Below are 23871 nucleotides of genomic sequence, written 5' to 3' on the forward strand. Positions count from 1 at the left end.
GCTCTTGGGAAACTTCTCAGAGCATCCCTGACAACTGCGAGTGGCCATAGACACTTCAAAACAAGATAAAAGAACAACTGTATGCTGTTCACACCTTACTTACCTTTATCCACTTGATTTACTCTTACTATCAATTCTCTCAATTTAAACATTTTTGTTTGCCATGCTAGTTAATTTTATGCTTTAATTTTTGTTTTGTAATAAAATTCCTACAAATCTGATGCATTGTTAACGATACATGTATAATATGTATAGGTATCTTTTACTTGGAATGCTGTCACCAAACTACAGTGACCAAATCAAAGGGTGATTGAGCATGTGAGGCTAAAGCATCTTACTTATGGTGTGAAAGGTAAGGGTGGAGCCCACCCCATATTATACTAAGCCTAATGCCAGAGTAATAGAGAGTGTCAATATGGTGGCACACTCTATTACAAAAATGTCACAGCTAGGATGCACAGCTAGGAGGGTGGAGGCATCAACTGGATTTGAACCCAGGTCTTCCAGTCAGCAGCCAAATGCTCATCCCAGTAGGCTTCAGTTCATCATTATTTAAACTGGATTATTTGTTTTAATTTGAACTACAGTGGTCTAATCAATGAACTTATAACGAAAGATGTTTTCCACAAACACACGCTCTAATTTACTTGTGATTTAACCACTCTCAAGCCTAAGTGAAAAAAAATACACATTCACTTACGTTATTTATTTTAAGACTTTAATTCTTGTCTTTGATTCAAATATTACAAAAAGAGGTTTTTATTGTGAGTATGCATTTTAAAAATACAGCTATACAAACCACCAACCCTGTGTAAGTCAGACTCTAGCATAGTTTTAAAAAGTACCAATTGAAAAGTGAACATTAACACCAAAAGGAATTAAAAAAATAATTACTTTCTCCTACATAACACAGTGCTCAAATAAAAAACTGATATATAGACAGAAAAGATATTATCTTTCTATGGAGCTGAAAATGCCCTTTACAGGGAATAAAAAATTTGAGCCACAGTTCACATGAATTGCATCATTAGTACTGCTGGTCTGATTCTTTTTAATCTGCACATCACTAAAAAATTCATTGGGTACGAAATGACAGATTAACACATTATAAAATGGAAATAATTTGACAAAACTTGGCAATCACTCACAACCCAAAGAAATCTACACTTAATTAAAAATGAACACCATCACAATGAACAATGTACGATGAATCGAATTGATGCTTTTGCAGCAGTGTATAAACATATCAACATATACACAGACAATTGATTTGAGCGTATTACAGCATGATACAGAATTGTGATAGCACCAGCAAGGGCTCATTAGAACCCAATCGATTCGATGAGCTGTTGTACTTTGGCAATGTACGCCTCCTTGGCCTCCTCACAAGACATTCCCTTCTTCCCGTTCCATGCGTCCCATTTTGCCTTCCCTTTGAAGTCCAGGAGCCCAGTGGGTTTGGCTGGAATGAGAATATATTTCAATGAGAACAAAGTAATCCCAATGTATTATTTGTGAAAGTGTCATTGGTGAAGCACAATAATATAAAAACACAAATATAGATTTTTAAAACATAGAAGTACAAAGAAAAGACACATGATGAAAAAGACATGTAGTTTTGATGGAACAACCCTCATCATCAGAATCTGATCGTGCCATCAAAATGACAAAACTATGTGTGATTGTCCTTTCTTTATATTCTAACAATCTATATGTGTGTATATATATATATATAAGACCCACGGATCTCAGGGTAAATTACATATCCTCGATAGCTCAAGTGGTTAAGAGCATCCGCCCGGCAAGTGGAAAGATCCGGTGTTCGAGTCCCGGTTGAGGAGATATTTTTACTCTTGTGATCCGTTCGATTCCGCCTTCCCCACCTCTATTGTGTTCGTCCTTTATACGTGTTCCTATCCCTTTTCCTTATATATGTTTCTGTATATATGAGTATTTATTCGCCGTTTGGCGGGATTTCGTGTTTGAATGGGCGTATATATATATATATATATATATATATATATAACGATTGTACGGAAAAACTCATACGAGCGGCACAATAATTGGCTGACACAACATAACACAAATAGAAAAGAATAGACACATATAAAAGAACACTTACACGGTAAATTGTTCGAGCTTTCGGCCCTCTCAGGGGCCTTCTTCAAGAGAGACTCTCTTGAAGAAGGCCCCTGAGAGGGCCGAAAGCTCGAACAATTTACCGTGTAAGTGTTCTTTTATATGTGTCTATTCTTTTCTATTTGTGTTATGTTGTGTCAGCCAATTATATATATATATATATATATATATATATATATATATATATATATATATATATATACATATATATATATATATACATATATATATATATATATATACATATATATATATATATATACATATATATATATACATATATATATATATATATATATATATATATATATATATATATATATATATATATATATATATACATTTTACGGAACAATAGAGCACAAAATAAGACAGATAACATGTAAAAGGACAATTACATTATAGATTATTCATATTGTGTCGACGGTTATTTCAGTTTTATTTTGCAAATAATACATCTTGTTTTTTAAAAAGATGTTTAAATGTTCTTTTCCGATCGATCAAATGGCATGTGGTACAATGGGTTTTGAAAACCAAAGTTACAGAACATACCCTGTGCATAAAACCTTTATGAATCGGGAACATTATTAATATCCGGATGTTTTCTTTGGGAAAACGTGGCAGTAATAGCATTATTTAATTTCGGAGTCCACAACTTAGCCTGTAAAAATATCTAGCTATAATGAAAGGATTTCTTGTTGGTTTTATTTTGATTCTCGATGAGAACTCTCAACGATGGCTGGCCAAGGATTTCATGCCATCCCTAAAAATGCACTTGTGCGCGACCCTGAAAATGGCAGACGGAAAAATAAATACCATCGTGCGTTTGGAGATGATGCGAGAGGAAAGATGAATGCGAGCTGCCCCCATATCGGACTGTTTGGAGACGTGCTCTCCTTTTTTTTGCTACAACCGGATGCCGCCGATGAAACACGAGCCGCTGAGAACGGGGTCTCTGCTCCGGCCTCCCCCTTGCTACCGCTTCCACACCCCCCCTGAGAAGTGCACCCTCTCCCACGGCATTCCCGAGAAAATTGAGCGCCGAAGCGTAAACAAAAATGTAATAATTCGCAAGTCACGTTTTAACAAATGTTTCTGCCCCAGACCACAGTTCGGTCCAGGGCCCTGGAGGTCGCTTTTTTCAAAGGTCAGATTACAATACGAACGACGACCACCTGTTTGCGACGAAGACGTGACCGACCATTCGTAGAGGCGTGCCCGCGAGTGGGAGGGGTGATAGTCACGGGGAATGCACATTAGCAGTAGGACATCACCGCACACGCAATCATTTATTTTTAAACAAACATGAGTGTGCATGGAAACCATACACGTATTTTTTCTTAAAAGAATTCCGGAGCGATTTGTACCACTTGAAGCATTTCATGAGCATATCATTTTCCTAAGATTATTTTCACTAACTACGACAGTTGAGACACTGCGTGCCTTCATCATTCTCTAGAAAGATTCATTTACATATTTCGCTAATTTTTTAGTACCCTGCAAGCCACCGCTATGGTGTGTGGCAGGGGGTGAATACACACCAGAATAACTTTGACCCGAAAATAAACCTACCGTGGTCGGACAATGTTATTCTGATCCCTTATCGTTCCTAGAAAAAATGACATCCTAAATCTTTTCTATTCTACACTTAATCTCTCTGAATTTATTGACATGATCTCCCCTACCGTAGAACGATGGGGGCAACAATAAATTTTCAACATCACTGCTATAGAGAGATCCTTACAATTCTTGCAAGAGATTTAATCTGTAATTTAACCTTCGTTCCGTGAGTGATTTTCAGCCTAACTCCTCTTATATTTTTGAATACGCCACTAAGTTTATGTTAACAACGATTTACAAAACTAGATCCTCAGCGCTACACGCGATCCAATCCGATGATGAATCCAACTTCTTGAGTAGTATCTTCGCAGAGTTTGGAAATTAATTCACTTCCATTGCCAATACACCTACTCACTGGCTAATTTTCGATGCTCATTTTTGCCATAAAACTTTGAAATTATTGCAATAAAATCTTTAAAATAAATCTTTGCATAAAGATATAAATCTTATCCAAAAAATATCTTGTATAAGCTTTAAAACCGCTAAGCAAGCCAACCTCATCGCCACCCTCTCTTGATCAACCGCTAATGCAGGGAGGGGGGGGGGGAGTTGTATGTGGGAACGAACTGACCACGGTCGCTATCCTGATAGGCCTTAAGTGAGAGGTACGTTAATTTATGCGTACGCTCACTTCGGGGAAAGCATTTCTTCTACGTAATGTGGGCGAGCCCGCTGTTAGACGCTCTACTTGCTGACGTGTGCGTTAAGTCTGAATTCAGACGGTCTGTTAAGCGGGCGCATGATCGCAGATCGCATTGGCGTAGATAAAATGGCAGTTCACATCATTACCACTGAAAATTTGGCGATGCGAGAGATCTGCGCAAAATTCGTCTCGAAAGTATTGAGCGCTTGAGGCTCCAAGGTAACCGAGTACCTGACGAAGAACGACATCGTGACGATTCCCCAACCCCTTTACAGTCCCGACTTTGCATCAGCAGACTATATCCAATTCCCAAAAGTGAAATCCCCCCTACCTCAAATAACACCACTATGGGACCCCAAGTTCCGTGTACGCGTATCCTTAAGGACCTTCCGGAATACGCCAATCAGGGAGCCTTCGAGTCGTCGAAAAGCCGCCGGCAAAAGTGTGTCGACTATCAATGGATGTACTAAAAAAACTTTTGAGGCATTTAGTGGCAATAGCCGCAATAAATCTATTTTTCAGGAGAAAAAAATCCCGATACTTTTTATACGAACCGTGTAATATGGAGTTTACCGATGACAACATACGTCGTAGCCATGGCAACTATTACTTAGCATCCGAATTTAAGAATCTGATAGGCATTATAAAACTACTGAAAGGGCTTATAAAACCGCAGGCCTGAAAACAATGAAGGACACAAATGCTTCACGAGGTGATATAAAGACTCAACGTTAGATAAAGCTCATTGCAAAAGGCATCGCAACCCTGCGATTTTATAAGGTTTTGGATGGGTAGTTTTGCCGCGACGAAAGGTGGTGATGGGGGTCGCTGCTTTTATTGGGTATCAATTCGGATGCTGAGGCAACACAGTGAGGAGTGAGCAGGCTGGCGGGACAGAAAGGGGCGGACGGGTGATCAGCGTCTAATTACATCGGATTCAAAAACTCTTCAGGGATGTCAAATTTGATTCCTTTCGTAAATAATTATTTTCTTGAAGCAAATTCGGGGGCATATTTATTTGCGAAAAGGTGTTTTGTTAAAAGAGTTTGAGAGCCAGGCAAGAGAGCGCTTTCATGTCCTTTAATTATTACTTTGTAATTGCGCCACCTTAGCGATAAAATTTAATTATAAATTAATTTTTTTAAAGTTAAAGGAACATCGACATTCAACATTCACGTTTTTCCCGAGCACAAATCGCGACCAGAACACCAAGAGATGCAAAAAAAAAAGGCCACCTCACGAGCACGAATCTTGTGACTCCCTCCCGTAACCTTGGCAACAAGGGTCCCGCCTGTCTTCGGCCAAACGTCTTTGTGAAGGCGGTCGATGGGTTGAACATTCCGGGGGCCGTGCAATGACGCAGGGAATATGCCGAGGAACTATTCTCACCCCGGACAATTGATCCGGCAGTAAAACCATCGTTACCATCACCGAAAAAATAACATAATATATTTCACTCGACCCCCTTGGGCATGCCGCAACGCGTCGCGTTTTTCCAATGGCCATCGTTGTTTTTTTGGTGCTGAAGTCCTCCGGAACAGTCGCATGCATTCAACTGGGCTCCCTGGGCGTGTGGGTCGGTGAATATGTGTGCTGTGGAAGACGCGAAAACTCGTTCTCGAGGAAGCAGCCCTCCCGTTATCCACGGGGGAGTGAAGAAGCAGGCGGGGGGGGGGAGGGGGTTTGGTTCACTCGCGTGGGGGGCAGCTGAGAAGCAGGTGCCGACGGTTCGGCCATTACGTACGTACTTCGGAGGAACCGCTGCCGAAAACAGGTCGAACCGTACCGCCGCGGCCGCTGGGTCATGGGGTGAAGGCCCCGGTCGCCTTCATCGACTCCTCACGACAAATTTAACTCCGCTTGTCAAGTCAAAGCCGATTTATTTCGACTCAAAAGCTTTGCATCACCGCAATGATCGCGCAATACAATGCCACGATCCTACATGCTCCTCGCTTTCGGGAACAAAAAAATTAATTTGAATTTCACTCTGGAAGTGCCCTGTCAGATGCGCGCATACTTATTTCAGATATTGACACTAAAATGCCTCAAAATTCTTCAATCAGTACATCCCTTGATCGGCAACATACTTTTGCCAGCGTGTTTTCCACGACTCGAAGACTCCCTGGCAGTCGGATTCCGGATAAGGGTAGTCTTAAGGGTAAGCGTATCGTGCAGGCTTCTTTGACGGCACTTAGGGTCCCATGGTTGGTGTCCTTTGAGGGAGGGAGGATTTCACTTTTGAGAATAAGAAACAGTCTGCTGGTACCAAGTCGGGACTGTAAGGGGGTTGGGGAATCGTCACGATGTCGTTGAAGAAGGTCTTCGCAAGCAGACACTCGATTCTGCTCATGGTCAACCGTCCAAAGACCTTGAAGACGAGTTTAGCACAGATATTTCGCATCGCCAAATATTCAGCAATAATAGTGTGTGCACTGTCATCTTATACGATCCAATACGATCTGCGATCATGCGCACACTTCAACCGATGGTCTAAATTCAGCACTTCCTGCACACGTCGGAAAAAAATTGTTACCGATACTTTTTTATACGAACCTTGTTTGAATGGACAGAATGAGAGAGGGTAGAGGAATTGCGGAGGTTAAAAATGTTGTCTATTGCAATGCCGGTAGTGTTTCGATAGGCCCAGAAGTGTAGCAATGTTTGTCCTCGAAGCGACACCGTAACGCCGAACTGTCTGGAAGTTCAGTCTGCGTGCACCACAAGCTGAAGTTTCACTGGTGCTGATGTAGTAATCACTCTGATAACCGACTGAACTGTCGTAGAAAGGCATATGCAGTCGCCACGGTAGGTTTCCAGAGTTTGGAGTAGGTTTCCGCTGACAGGCGTCCTTCATTCTTCAACTCAACAAATAAGTTCTTCGAAATTCGATAGGCGTCCTTCATTCTACTCTACGTTCAGACAGGGTTCGTCCGGAAAATAAGTGTACTGAGCTCAGGAAAAAAAATTTATTACACTTTTTCATATCTTAAGCTAATATTCCTCAAAATAGGACCCTTGTGAGTCGATACACTTGTTCCAGCGGCGTTCCCATTCCTGGAACGCTCCCGCGAAGGCATCATCGGGAACCTCTCGAAGACTCGTCGTCGACCTCTTCTCTGCCCTCCACGAACATCTTGTGCCACCGAAAGATCATGTTTCTGGACATGGCTGACTCCCCGTAAGCCTGATTAATCATACCGACAGTTTCGGTAGACGATTTCCCAAGGTTTACCGCAAATTTGATGGAATAACGCTGCTTCGGCATCGCGTTCCGTGACGTGGGTCGAGCGTGGAGGTTCGCGTTAACAGAGCTCCTCACTACACCACAGCTCAGAGCCGACTGCCTTTTTCAGCGTCGCTTGCCAACATACCCCCCTCCAATCGCAGCCCGTCAGAGCGGTGCTGGGCGCGCCTGGTGCGGCGGGAAAAAATCAGTACACTTATTTTCCGGACGAACCCTGTACGACTCAAATAATAAGTATTCCCGAGTAGGCAGATAATTGCGGAACGACTCCACGGCCTCCTATCCAACTCATCCTTCGGAGGGAGAGAGAGAGAGAGAGAGAAAGGCGCAGATGAAATGCCATTTCATTCCTTTTTTGTCTTCTTTTCCGAATGCACCAGATGCCGACCGCAGCATCCCCTTCCCGGATCATCGGTTTTGCTCTCTCTCTCTCCCCCCCCCCCTCTGTTACTTTCTTTCACCCCGCTCAGAGTAACGGAATCTCCACTCACTCGGAAAAACCTCACCCCAACGCCCGCCATTCTTCCTCTATCTCATTTTCTCGTACGACCCATTCCTACTGCCGCGCTATCCCTTCCTTTCTCCTAGGCGTCATCAGCCCAACGGACCGAGAGATTCACTCCCTTTGAAAAACGGCGACGCTTGCGATAGACGTGCGACCGCAGATTGGCCCCTTCGACGTCCTAGATTGGCGGATCCCTGAGATGAGGGAAGAAGGGAATAGAGGAGTGGGAGGGAGAGGCAGGTGGGGGTAGACCGGTCAAAGAGGACGACGGCACCTGCGGGGGCGTGGGATGGGAATCGGCGGCCGTAATTTTCCCATTCTCAAAGGGATTTGTAAAATCTATGCATATAATTTATTTCTTACGCTGCGACAGGCTCATTTGGCATTCAATTTTGTTCCGAATTTCGTTTAATTCTAATCAGTTTTATGTGACATAGTAATGAAGGAAGTGAACTCGGAGATGATGGGTGCAGAAAGAAGGAAATAATGAATATTCCAGACGGAGATGGCATTTGGCAGGCGGCGAAGTCACATGATAATTGAAAACTCGAGGCTAGAAGTATGGAGGCACTTGTTTGAAATGTGTATTTGGTGATTACCGTCTCTAAGGCGATGAGGCATGAGCAAGAGCAGAAAGGTGGAATAGATAGAAATATTGGAAATGCGCTGCCGTAGGAAAACGAATCGGCTCAATCGGACGGCTCAAGTTGTTAACGGAGTAGTCCTATGAGAGGAGCAGGGGAAGAAAAGAGCTTGGTGAGGTGACTCTGAAAAAAAGAAGAGATCTTCTCGGGTCCATTTTGAGAGAGGATATAGCCGTCCCTGGTTAAGAGAGAGTCCTCGAGGAAGGAACGAGGAGAATCACAGAGGAAGACCCCGGATGTGAGATAGGATGGAGCATTTATTACTATCAGGGAAAATAAACATGTAGACAGGAAGCGGTTAGCGGTCTAATAGAGGATTGATTGAGGGGAAAATGGCGTCAGTCCAATCTCCGAATTTGATGAGTCGTTGATGGCGATGTAAATTAAGAAAGAAACATTAATTTGATACCGTTTGAAGCACTCAACTAAATGAGCCATACAGACTAAAAGAAATCCAAATATCGATCGTTAAATCTTGAATCCAGACTGCAATTTCGCCTGCCAGACATGTGGTTCGATGCGTCATATTTCTGTTACTCTGGGTATATCTTCGCGAAAGGACCGCCACTTCGGACTAATTGCTATAATTGATACTCTCTCGATTGGATGAAGGTTTAAGGCGAGCACCTTCACCGGGAAAAATTAAGTACTTTTGGACAATTGACAACTATTTCAGTTCGTTGCATTGATTACCCTCAATTCCGTCAGGGATATCTAACACCACCTTCCTACTCCTTCACTGCTTTGTATTTTAATTTCTCTCCAAGTTAACTTTATCTCTTCTACCTGTCACAACTAACAAATCTACGTGCCAAACTCTCAATTTATAGTCATCTGATTTCCTCCTAAGGCCAAGTTTCAGCTGAGGGCACATCTATGCTACAATTCGAATTCTATACGTTGATCTAATCCTTTGATCTTTGCTCAGAGCCTGATCAATCCCCTCTCTCTTGCACAAAGGGGAAGGAAGTCTCTTTAGCAGTGATGTTGGAAATGTATTATTATCCCTATCGTACTACGGTAGGACAGATCATGCCAATAAAATTAGAAAGATCAAGAGTAGAACAGATAGATTTTAGATGTCATTTTTGTCCGCGAACGATAAGGGATTAGAATAACATTGTCTGACTGCGGTAAGGGTAGAAATATTCGAATCAAAATCGGTTTGGGCTGTATTCACCCCCTGCCGCACACCCTAGCGGTGGCTTTTAGGGTACTAAAATAAATAAATATAATAAATCAGAAAGCTCCTCATTCAAATCGTGCGGGTATATAATTGGGTGTATTTAAGATGAATGCTGATAAGATGAGCTCACAAGGGCTTCTTCTGTAATAGGATAATGATCTCTGGTGCGTAGTATACTACCTTGATCAAAAAGTTCCCGGAATAACCACCGTGTGGCGCTCCCATCGTTCCGATTTGAGTTCTGTTTTTTTTGTTAAATTGGTACATCTGTTGTTGATATTCCCTTTAAATCTTAGTGTCATAACTTGACATTTGCAAAATTACGTAGCCAAGAGTACATCTATCTCTGTGTGTGTTGGCGATTTTTTACAATTTCAGAAATGGATTTAAATTTGCAACAACGAACTTGTATTAAATTTTGCGTAAAAAACGGATTTAGTGGCGCACGGACGTTGGAAATGTTGGAAAAGTGTTTCGGCAACGATTCTCTAAAAAAAACGGTCGTTTACCAGTGGCACGGGCGGTTCAGAAGTGGTCGTGAGTCAATCGAAGATGATGAACGCAGTGGCAGACCATCGACATCGAAAGTCGGTGAAAAAATTGATAAAGTAAAAGAAATGTTGGTCAATAACCGCAAATTAACCATCAGAGAAATAGCGGAGGACTTGAACATTGCCTATGGATCCGCCCAAGACATTGTGGTTAATGATTTGGGTTTCCGTCGTGTAGCAGCAAAGTTGGTGCCAAAAGACCTCAATTTCATGCAAAAAAGAGACCGTGTTGACGTCGCAAAATACATGATTTGCGAGGCTGAATCCGATCCCACATTCATCAAAAGGATCATTACTGGAGACGAGACGTGGGTTTATGAGTACGACACGCAATCCAGACATCAGGCAAGTGAATGGCGTTCACCAAATGAGCCGAGACCAAAAAAACCACGTCGTTTTCAGTCAAAAAAGAAGGCAATGCTGACGGTTTTCATGGATTACAACGGTGTAGTGCATCATGAATTTTTGCCAGAAGGCTAGACAGTAAACAAAGAGTATTATTTGGGCGTTATGAGACGTTTGCGTGAAGCAATTCGCCGAAAGAGACCAGAAATGTGGGCAGAAAACTCGTGGATTTTGCACCATGATAACGCACCGTCGCACAGTGCTATCATTATTCGTAATTTTTTGACGAAAAATGCAACAAATACCATCCAACAGCCACCGAATTCACCCGATTTGGCTCCCTGTGACTTCTTTCTGTTCAATCGAGTTAAAAAACCATTACGGGGAACGCGTTTTAGCAGCCGAGAGGAAGTAATGGAAAAATCGCAGGAAGCACTGATGGACATACCGAAAACCGAATATAAAAAATGTTTCGAGGATTGGATCAAGCGCTGGCATAAGTGTGTTGCAGTCGATGGGGATTACTTTGAAGGGGACAATATAGATTTAGATGAATAAACTTGTATTTTTAATTTTCTGAATAAATTCCGGGAAATTTTTGATCAAGGTAGTATTAACATTTTGTTTCTGAAATTTTACAACTTGCTTTTGACAGCAAAGTTATTTCCGGTTTTTTTGACATCCAGTAACGATGAGTGTACAATTCTAAAGTCGCACATAATGAATCCAATTTGAGTCCACTAGGTCGGGAGGGGGGAGTGGATCTCAAATCGACAATTCCGTTTCACAGTGATGAACTAGTAAGGAAGATCCTCAAGGAGAAGATTTCTCAGGCTAATACTACAACAGCCTGCACCATTATAATGCGGATGTGCGCTTAAAAATCTGGGATTCACAAAATGGGACATCAAATTTAATGCTGGATTTTAACAATTTAACAAAGGCACATGGTTTTTATTCATAAAAATATCGGAAAAAGTTTCACTGCACACGATACAACTTAGAAGAAATGCATGTGGTGACGTGAGGACGGCTTGCGAAGGCCTGTTTGTGCAACAGATCTCTCTTTTTTTTTGCAGAAGCCAAAGGGTTGATAGTCTTACTCATTCGGGATTCATATTTCTGTCACGTCTTTATTCCTGCTGCTATTTATATTCCTGCGGGATTATTGCATAGTGTCATCTTGTTTTACGTGTCGCGGAGCAGCGCTGTTGTCACGTGTTATAACAATCACCCCTTCGCAAAATCCTCGCTTCCGATCAGCATATGTCCAAAGCTTAAAAAAGGAGGGGGGGAGTAGTGCTTCTTTAAAGATTATTCCGTACGATTTCTCATAACGTTTCAACACGAGTCCAATTATGCAAGTCATCATTTGATGTATGGTAAGCTGCCTCGGGCGGTGCGACAAACTCCAAGGTTTCAACGTTCAGGACATAAAAAATACTGCTATTTTTTTATTTTTAAGACAATCGTGAGCTAGGGACATTTTGAGGGGGAACACCTTCTTCAAGCAAATAGCTCCGTGTCTCGAAATACTGCCTTATAAGGGGAAGGCTCATCGTGGATGCCTTAAGGCAACGGAATTGTACACGAAATGTCCTTGGGTCCGCCGATTAGACCTCTTTCCAGCGAAGGCACTCTTTCAATATTTGGATGAACTATCTAATTCAATCGAAGAGACAAGTTTCGCCGTCCGGTGGCTTTCCTTTGGGATGCCATCACTTAAACGAAGAAACATTGCTATGGAGAGTACATCTGCATTTCCTACTATAGTATAGACATGCATCGATAGATTTATTTAATTATATACCCTGCAAGCCACCGCTAAGGCGTATGGCAGGGGGAGAATACACACCAGACTAATTTTTACGCGAATATGACCCTACCGCGGTCGGGCAATGTTATTATGATCCCTTATCGTTAGTGGAAAATATTATATCTTAAATATATCTTTTCTACACTTAATGGCTCTAATTTTATTGACATGAACTCTCCTACCGTAGTAGATAAATGTATCGACAAAAAGTTTCACAAAGCTGATGGCTCACCTAAATTGGAAACCCCCTCAGGGATAAAGGATTACCTGGCTTATGGTTTTCGAGTCCTTAAATTGGAGTTTTCGACTTTTTTTCAAGCATCTTGATCATTGCTGACCGTCCCAAGACATCATACCACATTCTTTTTATAACGCTAGAATTTAGGGAATAGCAATGCGTAAACACGTGATAATACAGAGGACTATGAGTAAGTAGGCAACTGATGAACACATTCCAACCATGGAATATTAATCGACCGTAATATTATCACTCAAAGAGGGAAGAACCTAAAAACTAGTAAAAACTATACTACCGCACAGTAGTGTGCAGCTGAAGGCTGGTTAGTAGGAGCGCGACACTCGACATCAACCCCCTTCCACTCGCAAGTGGACACAAAGCAGTGGGCCTTAATCCTCGAAATCCTCTAGTTAATAAAAAATATCCCCAGATTAGTCATTCATGTTAAATTCAAATGAACATACGTAAACACCTTTTCCAGCTACTATCCACGGTCTATTTATTATGCTATAAAATTCTCAAAAATTCCAGGTCTCACGGCTCAATCCCAGGTTTTTTCCTCCAAGGATTCACGGACGGCCGGCCAACCCTATCCACAGAAGGGGCACTTTATTTTGATATTTTAGTACCCATTCAAGCCACCGCTAGGGTGTGTGGCAGGGAGTGAATACACACCAGAATGATTTTACCCCAACATGACCTTACCGCGGTCGGACAATGTTATTATGATCCATTATCGTTCAAGTTAGAAATGACGTCTTAAATCTATATTTTCTACACTCAATCTCTTCAATTTTATTGACAAGACCTCTCCTACCGTAGTAAAATGGGGTTATAAATACATTTTAACATAATCGCTGAAGAGGTATCCTTCAAATTTCTGCTTGAGATTTAATATGTAATTTAACCTTCGCTCCGTGAGCGATTCCCAGCCTAGCAACTCAGATATTTTCGATGCGTTACTAAGTATCTTAGCAACGTTTTACATATCTAGCTCCTCTACGCTGCACGCGATCCAATTCGGCACTTAATCCAACTTCTTGAGGATCCCATATACCAGCAGCATAATCTAAATGAGGCCTAGCCAGCGAAGGACAACGTTTCTCCTCGACTTTTTCATCGCATTTACGTAGTACTCTTCTAATAAATCCTAATTTTTTGTTAGCTTGTCCACACATTCCCCAAACGTGTTTCACCCAGGAGAGGTCGGGAGTGGAGCTAACGCCTAGGTATTCAATCAAGTCTACACATTCCATTTAGGTGTTCCCGATGCAGTAGGCGTTCTACTTTATGCGTCGCAAAATTACCAAATGTTCCGGATGTTCGGTGCCGTTGTTTCGTTTCCCTTCGTTCTCACTTCGAAAGGAAATTGAACGGCGAGGGAGCTTGCAATTCTTTCGCGTCTGCGATGGAAAAAGTTGAGAGCAGTAAAGAATCAACTCACGCGGGAGAGGGTGCAATAAAACCGACCGGAAGTCGAGGCCACTCGGCAACTTGGGGAGCAGAGATACTCGTTCACTTCCCTCTCCAATGGTTCGGAGGGAATAAGTCGCAGCGTAACGCATTATTTACCCAGATAAGTCAAAAGCATCGGGAAACTTTCCCGGCGAGAATTCGGAGTGAAAACTCCGGTGGTCGGAAAGGTGTGCCGGCGTCCAAAGCGGTGCGAAGGACGGTAGCGGACGGATCCCGTGCCGCGCAATTCTCAACACCCCGTCCCGTATCGAGGGATTATTATCAGCGAGAGACACTTCCGTTTTCTTGTCTGACACACGAAAAGGATTGGTGGCTCTTTCGAGGTAGATTGGGTTTTTATACACTGGCACTTAATGCATAATAATCGTTCATTGCACTGTCATTACGAATGCCAAATTAAAACTTCATCATCATCAAAATTTATGACAGCGTAAATGTGTCCATAATTTAATACTAGGCGATATCACCCAAATCGCTTAAATTTAATTGTGTTACAAGTGACTCCAGATTGATGGCGAAGGTAAAACTTGACTCAAAGTAGCTACGAAATTTTTCAACTATTTGGCCAGACAGCAACATTCGTTACTAGTGCAAATCAATCCAAAAATTGTATTTTATATAAGTACCTGCCAGAAGTTAGTCCTCGAAGTCTCTACCGTTGGCCTTATTTAACTATTAATAACACGAAGTGGTTCATCGGCAGCTACTAATCAACACTTTGCTCCGTCTTATACTGAGACACAAATCAAGAAACTAAGTCAAGGCATCATTTTCGCCTTCACTAAGAGAGATTCAAAATCATTGGAACTTACAATACTCGTATCTTCCGATGAAACGGAGAATGCCACGCACATTTAAATCACAAATAATAAAATATTACATTAATGCATTTAAGTATGTGCCACAAAATAACTGCATTGATCCTTCCATTTTTCTTAATGCTTCTAGTGAATGCTATCTACGTCCATATGAGCCCGTCGAAACATTACAATCACATTAATAACTGACTACGGGGAACTTGAAATGGAAAGCGTTGTTATTGGACCTTCAACTGATATTACCTTTGATGATCCTATGTTGACATATATTGAACATCGAAAACCTAGGTAATATCACCATTCCTCGCTCTGGAGTTTGCTGTCAGGTTTTAATTTACTTACAATATGGACAGAAATATCGGGGTCGTGCATAGCCGACGCCGACCGCGCATCCTGTCAAACTCACTGACGAATAAATGCACCACGATCATAAACAGACAAGTAAACAATGAAATAATCGAAATTAAGAATAGCGCCCCTTTGCACATCGGAAATAACAACGCGACTCAGCCGTCAAACAATTGCGTCACAACCATTACATTATTTAAAAACAAAGATTCGAAATATTTATAATATAATAGTAATAGTAATACTGAATAAATCTTCTAGGGAAATCGAAGACCTGCTGACCTTCTCTATTGCTTAAAAACACATTTTTCGTAAAGGCACGAACTATTAAATGAATACAGATAACATGAACTTTATTTACAGGTAACTATGTACACAAGTCCATTGTAAGAACTGCTGAAGCAGCAAACAGACAAGGACATTGTCAAAATCGAATTGAAGTGGCTTTATGCGACGAAAAATTTGCAGAAATGCGTGTGCTGTCCACGACCCGTGTTTGGGTGTTGGCATAAGAGCTAGCAACGCACACGGCTGGCCAAGGCGCCGAATCCTCTCAAAATGGAACCCGCTCAATCATAACTTTGGAACGGAGGCGGGTTGGAAGGTTGGTAGGACTTCCCGTCAATTGACTGCTCAGACTTTCAATCCCCCTTCCACATTTTTTTCCGAGAAGGCATGCGTCACGTGTACGACCCACCGCAGTCATTATCCTCTTCAATGCAATCGTTATGAACATGAAGAGGTTCGGGCGCCACCGAAAAGACTTGTTCTTTTTTTTGCTTGCCTGTGGAAACTTCTCAATGCTTATTTCATGAATCGCTTGTGTTCATTAAATACATGAAAATGCTGCAGAAGGGCATTGGACGTGGTCGGGAGGAAAAAGACTCGAGAAAAACGTCCATAACGAAGGAAGACAAAGAACACTTCCACTGACGTTACGTAAACGGAATCATTACACCGACTAGTAGAAGTCATCCTGAGCGTCAGTCAGCCGTTAAACGCTTTGAGGCAGGTTACGTCCCACGGGGAAAACTCGGTAATTTTCCTTTCACACTTTTTATCCCAAGAGTAGAATAGTATTAGGGGAGATGAGACCGACAGCTGAGGTCATGAGGGATGGATAGGTATGGGAAAAGATGGGCGAAGAGAAACCCGGCGTAGGCATTAAGTAATGATCGGGATACCACTGAAAGAGATCTACCGTCTCCAATATTCGAACGCCAGCCCTCTTGAGTGGGAAGCCAGGGTGCTAGCCACCGCATCATCCCAATACCCCTTTTTATCCATACATACACATAATTGCTCATACGTCTCATGTGCTACGACAGTAAACGATAGCAAAGGATACACAATTCGGATCTGTAAAGAAGAGAAAATGGAGAAAACCATCACCATATTTCCTACTGAATGAATATTTGATCTCGTTTATAAACCTCTTCGGTGCTACCTATATTTCGCCAGAACTCATTAATAAGGCATGCCCTTCCTTTCAACTGTCAATCAAAAAGCAAGCGGAAAAGAAAGAAAAATGAGAAGGACTTTTGAAAATAATCACGTTCCAGGCTAGAGGTACCATTGCCTACGCCATAAGGTTCCCTAAGAGATAACTCGCTTGTTTATATTTTTGTATGTGTGTGTGTGTATATATATATATATATACATATATATATATATATATATATATATATATATATATATATATATATATATATAGGTCGCGGTAGTCCAGGGGTAGAGGGTTGGACTGCGGACCGGAGGGCCCGAGTTCGTTTCCCGGGCAAGCCTCTCTGGGCACCTGCAGCTGCACCCAAGCTATGAGGTTTTTCAGGTACCAGATCATCCTGGGAAACCATACCCGGCACGGGGAGTGGAACTGGCCCCCCTACCCTTATGTGTGAATTTCAAACGCCACATAGGGCTTAGTACTGGGTGAACTCTTCCATCACCTACCAAACCGACCTTCGGGTTGGTTCTGTGTTTATGGTTTTTATATACATGTATGTTTGTGTGTGTGTGTTTATTTATTTTTATATGCTGACGATATACATCACTATATATGACGGGAAACCAATACAGTGCTGGGGGATTTTTCTAAGTAAAACTTGCCAATTAACGATTTTCACAGAACAAACGCCAAAGTATATTAACTTTTCGCCAGGGCGAAGTTCCCCTAGAACACGTGCGTGTATACACGGTTGTCCAGTTCCACGGAAATTCTAATCAAAACACCACTGCGTGCCATCCCGTATCTTAAAAAATTCCCAGTTACATGGGCAAGCATGAGGAAAATGAGCTCCCAGGGGGAACATTCCTGGCTACATAACTGCCCCACCACTCCCACATTTCAATCTTGGGAGTGCTCCTCTCTCTTCGGCCCCGGGGGAAAAGAGATACGGCAATCTGTATGCGACCAGATACATTAATGCCCTCGTAATTCTCTACAAAATCGCCCCGCTTTTCCCACGCTGCTTCCCTCTCCCGACCACAATGCGGAGTTTCGAGTCACGGCGGGCGGCTTCGGAATAGGCCGGGAGCCAATTCAAGTAACTATTGTGAAAATCGATCCAAAACTATAGGCTCGGCAGAATTAGAGGTAGCCTCTCCTCCATCGAAACCGGAAAAATGGGAGCTCTGCTTCGAAATGCAGATAATCCTCGCAGAGCTAAATCAACGGAAATATGTTGCTTTTTGTTACCAAGCACGAATTCATAATGTGCTCAGAATAAATAACCTATGCATGTATCGATATCGACGATGATTCCAGTCAAACGAAGAATTCTTTCGAGGATACCTAAATTCTCCATTTATGTTTTCTCACACAATTATCTCACTTCGCGAACGGGGTAATTGAATAAATATTCCATTACATTTCATTGATATACATTGCCTACGCATTGAATCAGTATAAATTTACACGTTCACCAGTTTAATGAATTGGTCCCTTAAAAAATTTAAATTTCCATTCGACTGAGTCATAATATCACAAACATCACGACCCAACTGATGGGGGCTGGGCCTGTCTAGAGGAATATAAAATAAATTTTATTTAAAAGTTACTTTTCTTACATTGGAAGAAATTATTCAGAGATTATCGTAGGCCATCCAAGAAGAAGCTGGGAGAATTTTCGGCTGACTCTTAATGCGGATGACCATAAAAAGACTAGAAACCATTTTTTCCTGCTACCTTGGCAAAACCAGAATCAGTTTAAAGAACAAGGCGAAAAAAATCACATTTGCGTTGATGACTCAAGCCGCGGGCAAAGCTTCGAGTGGCCTCCGAGCATTTGTGCTTAATCGAAAGCCGTGGGGAGGGGGAAAGACCGGCTCATCAGCATAATTAGCAGAGATCGCGCAGTAATCAGCAGATCCACATCACGCGACAAATAACACTTCCAATTACGCCTCTTCGTACACGTGTAGACGCGAATCACACCAAAAGGCGATAGTAGGCACTCTCGCGTGAAATTTCAAACTTCAAATGTTTAAGCCAGCTGGCGGACATAAGCGCATTTTTTCCCAAAAAAAGCTCGCATAAAGTCAATGCTCTTTCCCAATCCTATAACGGCGTTAATAGTTTTAGAGGGGGTAATCTGGTTTATCACTGCAAAGTATCAGATTTTATTATTATTTTTCCATTCATTTAACTTCCTCCAGACGTAGGCGACGAGGTAGCAGAGTGAACGACAGTCAGTTCGTTCGTACCAGCCGAAAGGAGTTCCCCTCTGGTTCAAACCTCAGTTGATGTTCTAGGAAAACCGACCTTATCTAATGTACAAATGGTCTGATTTGCTGGTCGATCGAGTTTGACAGCCTAATGGTGTCGCAAGGTACTGGAATAAATGGCTCCCACGACCAAATCGTGCGATTTTCATACCACCTAAGGAAGTTGAACGATAACTCGCGAACATGTATCCCCCTATTAGTCACCCATGCATTCACAAAATAACAAATAGAAAAAGGATTATTCACCTTAAGTCAGACAATGATAAGCTTTGATGAAGTAGTACCTAGGGACTCACGAACTAGTTGATTTAAGGGATGTTTTTGATGAAACTTTGCACTATTAAGGCATTCGGGCACTATTAAGGCAAGTCCTGACTAACATTACACCATATGTATATCTTTAGACCCCATACGACATACTACGAAATCTCTTTCTATCGCTCATCACATTTAATAACTTTCTTTATTTCATCAAAAATGCCTATTCTCCTTTCCTCCATCTGTCTCGCTTTCCCAACCAAACTAAAACACTCTTCCCCTCTATACAAGTACTTAAATACTTGTTGTACGTGTGTATCAAAGATTTCACAGAATTCCATTGCCTCTCCTGCATCCACTTGTCCCGCCTTCTTTGGATTTTTCCTAACAGCTCTCTTTCTTCCCATCTCACCATACTTAGAACTTCATCGTTTGCAACGAATGAGACATGGATATTATTCTACCCAACATATTCCAATGCACGGCGCATGAACTTCCTTGAAGATGCTGAAGTGATATATGTTAGAGAAAATTATCTTTTTGGTAAAACGCTAAGTTTCACTCTAAACTTCTTCAGCCACAACGAAATAACACCAAATATCGACCTCATCATTAACTACTTTCAGTCTGACAAGACTATGAATCCTTTATAAAACGTACTATAGAAACAGAAAACGAGGTAGAATAGAAAAACAATTCAATTCGACAATAAAACTAAGTAATATCTACTTATTTTAATAAAAAACAATCGGTTTGGTGGAATAGTCGTCATCATCAGGTAGAAATTACAGGATTTTTGTAATTGTATTTTTTAGTATCCGGCAAGCCAACGCTAGGGTGTGTGGCAGGGGGTGAATACACACCAGACTAATTTTGACCCGAATAGTATGTTAACCCCTACCGCGGTAGGACAATGTTATTCTGATCTGATATGATGGGGTAATAACACATTTTCAACATAATTTTCACATATTGCAGCTAAATACGGAGTATCACTCATTACTCATAATTGCTCCTTCTAATTGTTATTTATTTACGGATGATCCCATCTGATATGGTGTCCTCAACTTGTGAAAAATTACAATTGATTGCGAGGAGGGTTAACCATGTCGCTAGTGTAATGCTGCTGCGGCAATATAGCCGAAGCTATTGCAAATGGCCTCCATTCATACCACTCGTCGGAAAGACTAAACGTCGACTTCCAGAGTCGGATGCCATTCTACAAACCTATGAAAAAACCGAAGGCAGAAAAAAGTGTCAAATTTGTTTGTGTGCGCAACAATGCATATTGATTCACCAGAATGAATAAACGATGTATCTTGGAAGCTGATTCTGCCGTAATACTAATACTATGATTTCAAGAAACTATGGTAGCCTTCTTTGTCAAACAGAAATAAGCAATGCATGGGATCATGCGTACAAAATTTCCGCATTGAATGAACAAAACCATAGTTTAGTGTCCAACAGGAGTTAGTCAACGGGAGTCGAGAGTGTGCCGTGGTTAATCAGTTAAAATAAATTCTGGACTTCCGACTGAGCGACTTATGCAACTCTTATTACCTATTAGCAGCACACAATAGGGCACGATTACTGAAATAATGCTATTTAAATTACTGCTGCGGAGGAAGGGTTGCTCTCATTGGAGAATGATCGCAGTCGAGTGGCGGGTTCGGAGGCTGGTTTGGCGTTTTTTCGTCGCATTTCGGACGATTTAATGCGTCGATACAGGCATGTACATGTGTGACTGTGTAAGAAAAATGGATCCACTATGTAGTACACTCCAAAGACAAAGTAACAGACAAAACAGTTCGTTTCTAAAGGCATTCGGGTTCAGAGGATGGCCAACAAGGTGATTGCCTAGGTTTTGGGATGCACGCTGAATCTGCATCGATTACTCGCAAAAAGGAAATACGATTAATCGAGAGTATTAACATCCGTCGTTATTGCACCGGTTGAGTGAAGAAGTCAAGAGAAAACGTCATTTGGCCAAGAAAAATATCCTCTCCATCAAGAGTACCCACCTACGCAGTTTCGATGGCAAATATTATGGAATTAGGGTTCGATTTGTTATTACAACATCCATAATTATAATCATCAAATTAGACCCCCCCTCCCATTGATTTTTTTATATATCCTTACTTGAAAAAATGGCTCGGCGTAAAACGATTCCGGTCGACAGAGACGGTTTTCGCCAACACAGATGCCTATTTTGAGAAACTTCAGAAATCCGACTTTTTGGGCTGCATACAAAAATTGGTGAAACGCTAGGGAAAAAAAGTATTGAGATAAAAGAAGATTAAGTTGAAAAATAAAAAAATCTACTTACATGTATCATAATTCGTTTTTCCTTTTTAATTATTGAATGACTCACGCTATAATCAGAATGTACAAAAGATAAAATTTTTCAATGCTTACATAGCATAGCGCCGATTGAGAGCTGACTTGTCGTACAACACGAACTTTATCTAATCGCACTCCGCTGTCGCTACGGCATATCTATTTCTGTTCCAATTCCTTGCGCCTAACTTTTTTATTCAATTTCAGAATTTTTAGACACTTGACTCATCACGCATTTGTAAATTGCATCACACTCTCATAATAGCAAAGATATTATTATAACCATCATTTCAAAGAGATCTCATTATCCCATTAAATTGACAAAGAGACGGGATACCAGACAGTGCCCTCTTAAGGAAAGAAACAATTTAGTAATGAGGGAACAATGCGACGGTATTTTGATTCATCTGATTTTGGACCTTCCTTATTTTTCCATATGGATCAAGACGCGGCTCAAGGGTAATTCTTTTGAGATTTTTTTTATCAATTAAACCTTATGCAGACACGAGTAGCGGTATACATTCTAATTATTTCAGTTCAAGCGGGTCTGGGAACTCGATCGCTAAAGGGATGCATTTTGACATTCATCACCTTATCCCTTTATTGCTATTTTTATTATTTTTAAGTAACCTACAGGCCAACGCTAGGGTGCGTGGCAGGGGGTGAATACACACCAGACTTATTTTGACCCGAATATGACCCTACCTTGTCGGACAATGTTATTATGATTCTTTGTGTGTGTAGTTCTAGGAAAAAATGAAATCTTAAGTTTATCTGTTAAACACTTAATCTCTATAATTCTATTGAAATGATCTCCCCATGATGGGGTAAATAATACATTTTCAAATCTTGCAGATAAATACTGAGTATCACTCATCACTCAGAATTGCTTCTCCTAATTGTTATTTATTTACGGATGATCCCTTGTGATATGGTGCCCTCAATTTGTAAAAAAAATTCAATTGATTGCGAGAAACGTTAACCAAATCGCTAGTGTAATGAAGTTGTTCTACAATGACCCAAACTTCTAAATGAAGGCTTGCGTTTCGATTAAATAAATAGTTCAAATGTAAGCTAGGAGAGCATGGATAGGTTATATCAATTGCGTGAGTCCCTATTTCTCACAAAACCGTCTGGCGGACACCAAACCTGTTTCCCAGAATTTTTTTCGACCAGCATGGGAGGGTGTTTCAAATTAGATTCTACTATCGCCATCTCTGAGTGCGGGTTTCGGTTCTATTGTGATGATGTCCTTAAGTTGCACATACATATCCACCGCCTGGGGTGGTGCACTCGTCACAAAGAGGCGGAGAGAGTTGTGTGCCTCACTTCCAGCCGCGCTGCTCGGTGAGGAGCCACCGCTCCGTCGACCAAGCGGATCAAGTGACCCCAACCAGGGCTTTGTTTTTTACTTTTAACCGGAAATTTCTTCAGAAAACTGCTCTTTCCCCGTTAGAGATACCACGGAAGACCGAGGGATACGGGTCAAGTGGCATAGTCCTCTCATTGTTAAGTCGACCTCGGCTCCAAATGTGTAGGAAATATGTAACCTACTTCGGTTTCAAAATAAACCATCGATCCCGTGGGAATCCAAGAAAAATGGAAAGACTCCCAAAATTGAACAAATCATATGACATCCTCTTAAAAATTCCCAACGATACTGTCCCGACGATGATATGTGATCTGCCGCGAACCTCTCATTCCATTACGTGATCTGCCTCTCGCAACCCTCCAGCGAAGAACTAGAGAACAGTTTTACTGTGTACTCTTTGTCTACTCCACTTTAATTTGTTGACCAATGGTTTCTTAAATTCTAATGTGGTACCTAACATGAGACACTTAAACATAACTGTGCTGCTCGCGATTCGCTAAATTGACCACATCTTCGAATTCACTTCATTTCAGTACAAATAGGGGGTGAATATACAACAGACTAATTTTTACCCGAACATGACCCTACCGCGGTCGGACAACGTTATT

General features: G+C 41.5%; 1 protein-coding gene across 1 annotated transcript in view; it reads right to left on the reverse strand.

Annotated features, from left to right (window-relative positions):
* Window positions 1-696: 696 nt before the first annotated feature.
* The window catches only part of Acbp1 (Acyl-CoA binding protein 1), a 73861-nt gene continuing 50686 nt past the window's right edge, over window positions 697-23871 (reverse strand). The window contains exon 4 of the mRNA XM_071589789.1: window positions 697-1462. Coding sequence (XP_071445890.1) covers window positions 1323-1462 — 140 coding nt within the window. The 3' untranslated portion in view covers window positions 697-1322. The remainder of the gene's footprint in view (window positions 1463-23871) is intronic.

Source organism: Hetaerina americana, unplaced genomic scaffold (assembly GCF_022747635.1).
Source record: "Hetaerina americana unplaced genomic scaffold, ioHetAmer1.1.p SCAF_4, whole genome shotgun sequence".
In the NCBI taxonomy this organism is placed as follows: Eukaryota; Metazoa; Arthropoda; class Insecta; order Odonata; family Calopterygidae; genus Hetaerina; species Hetaerina americana.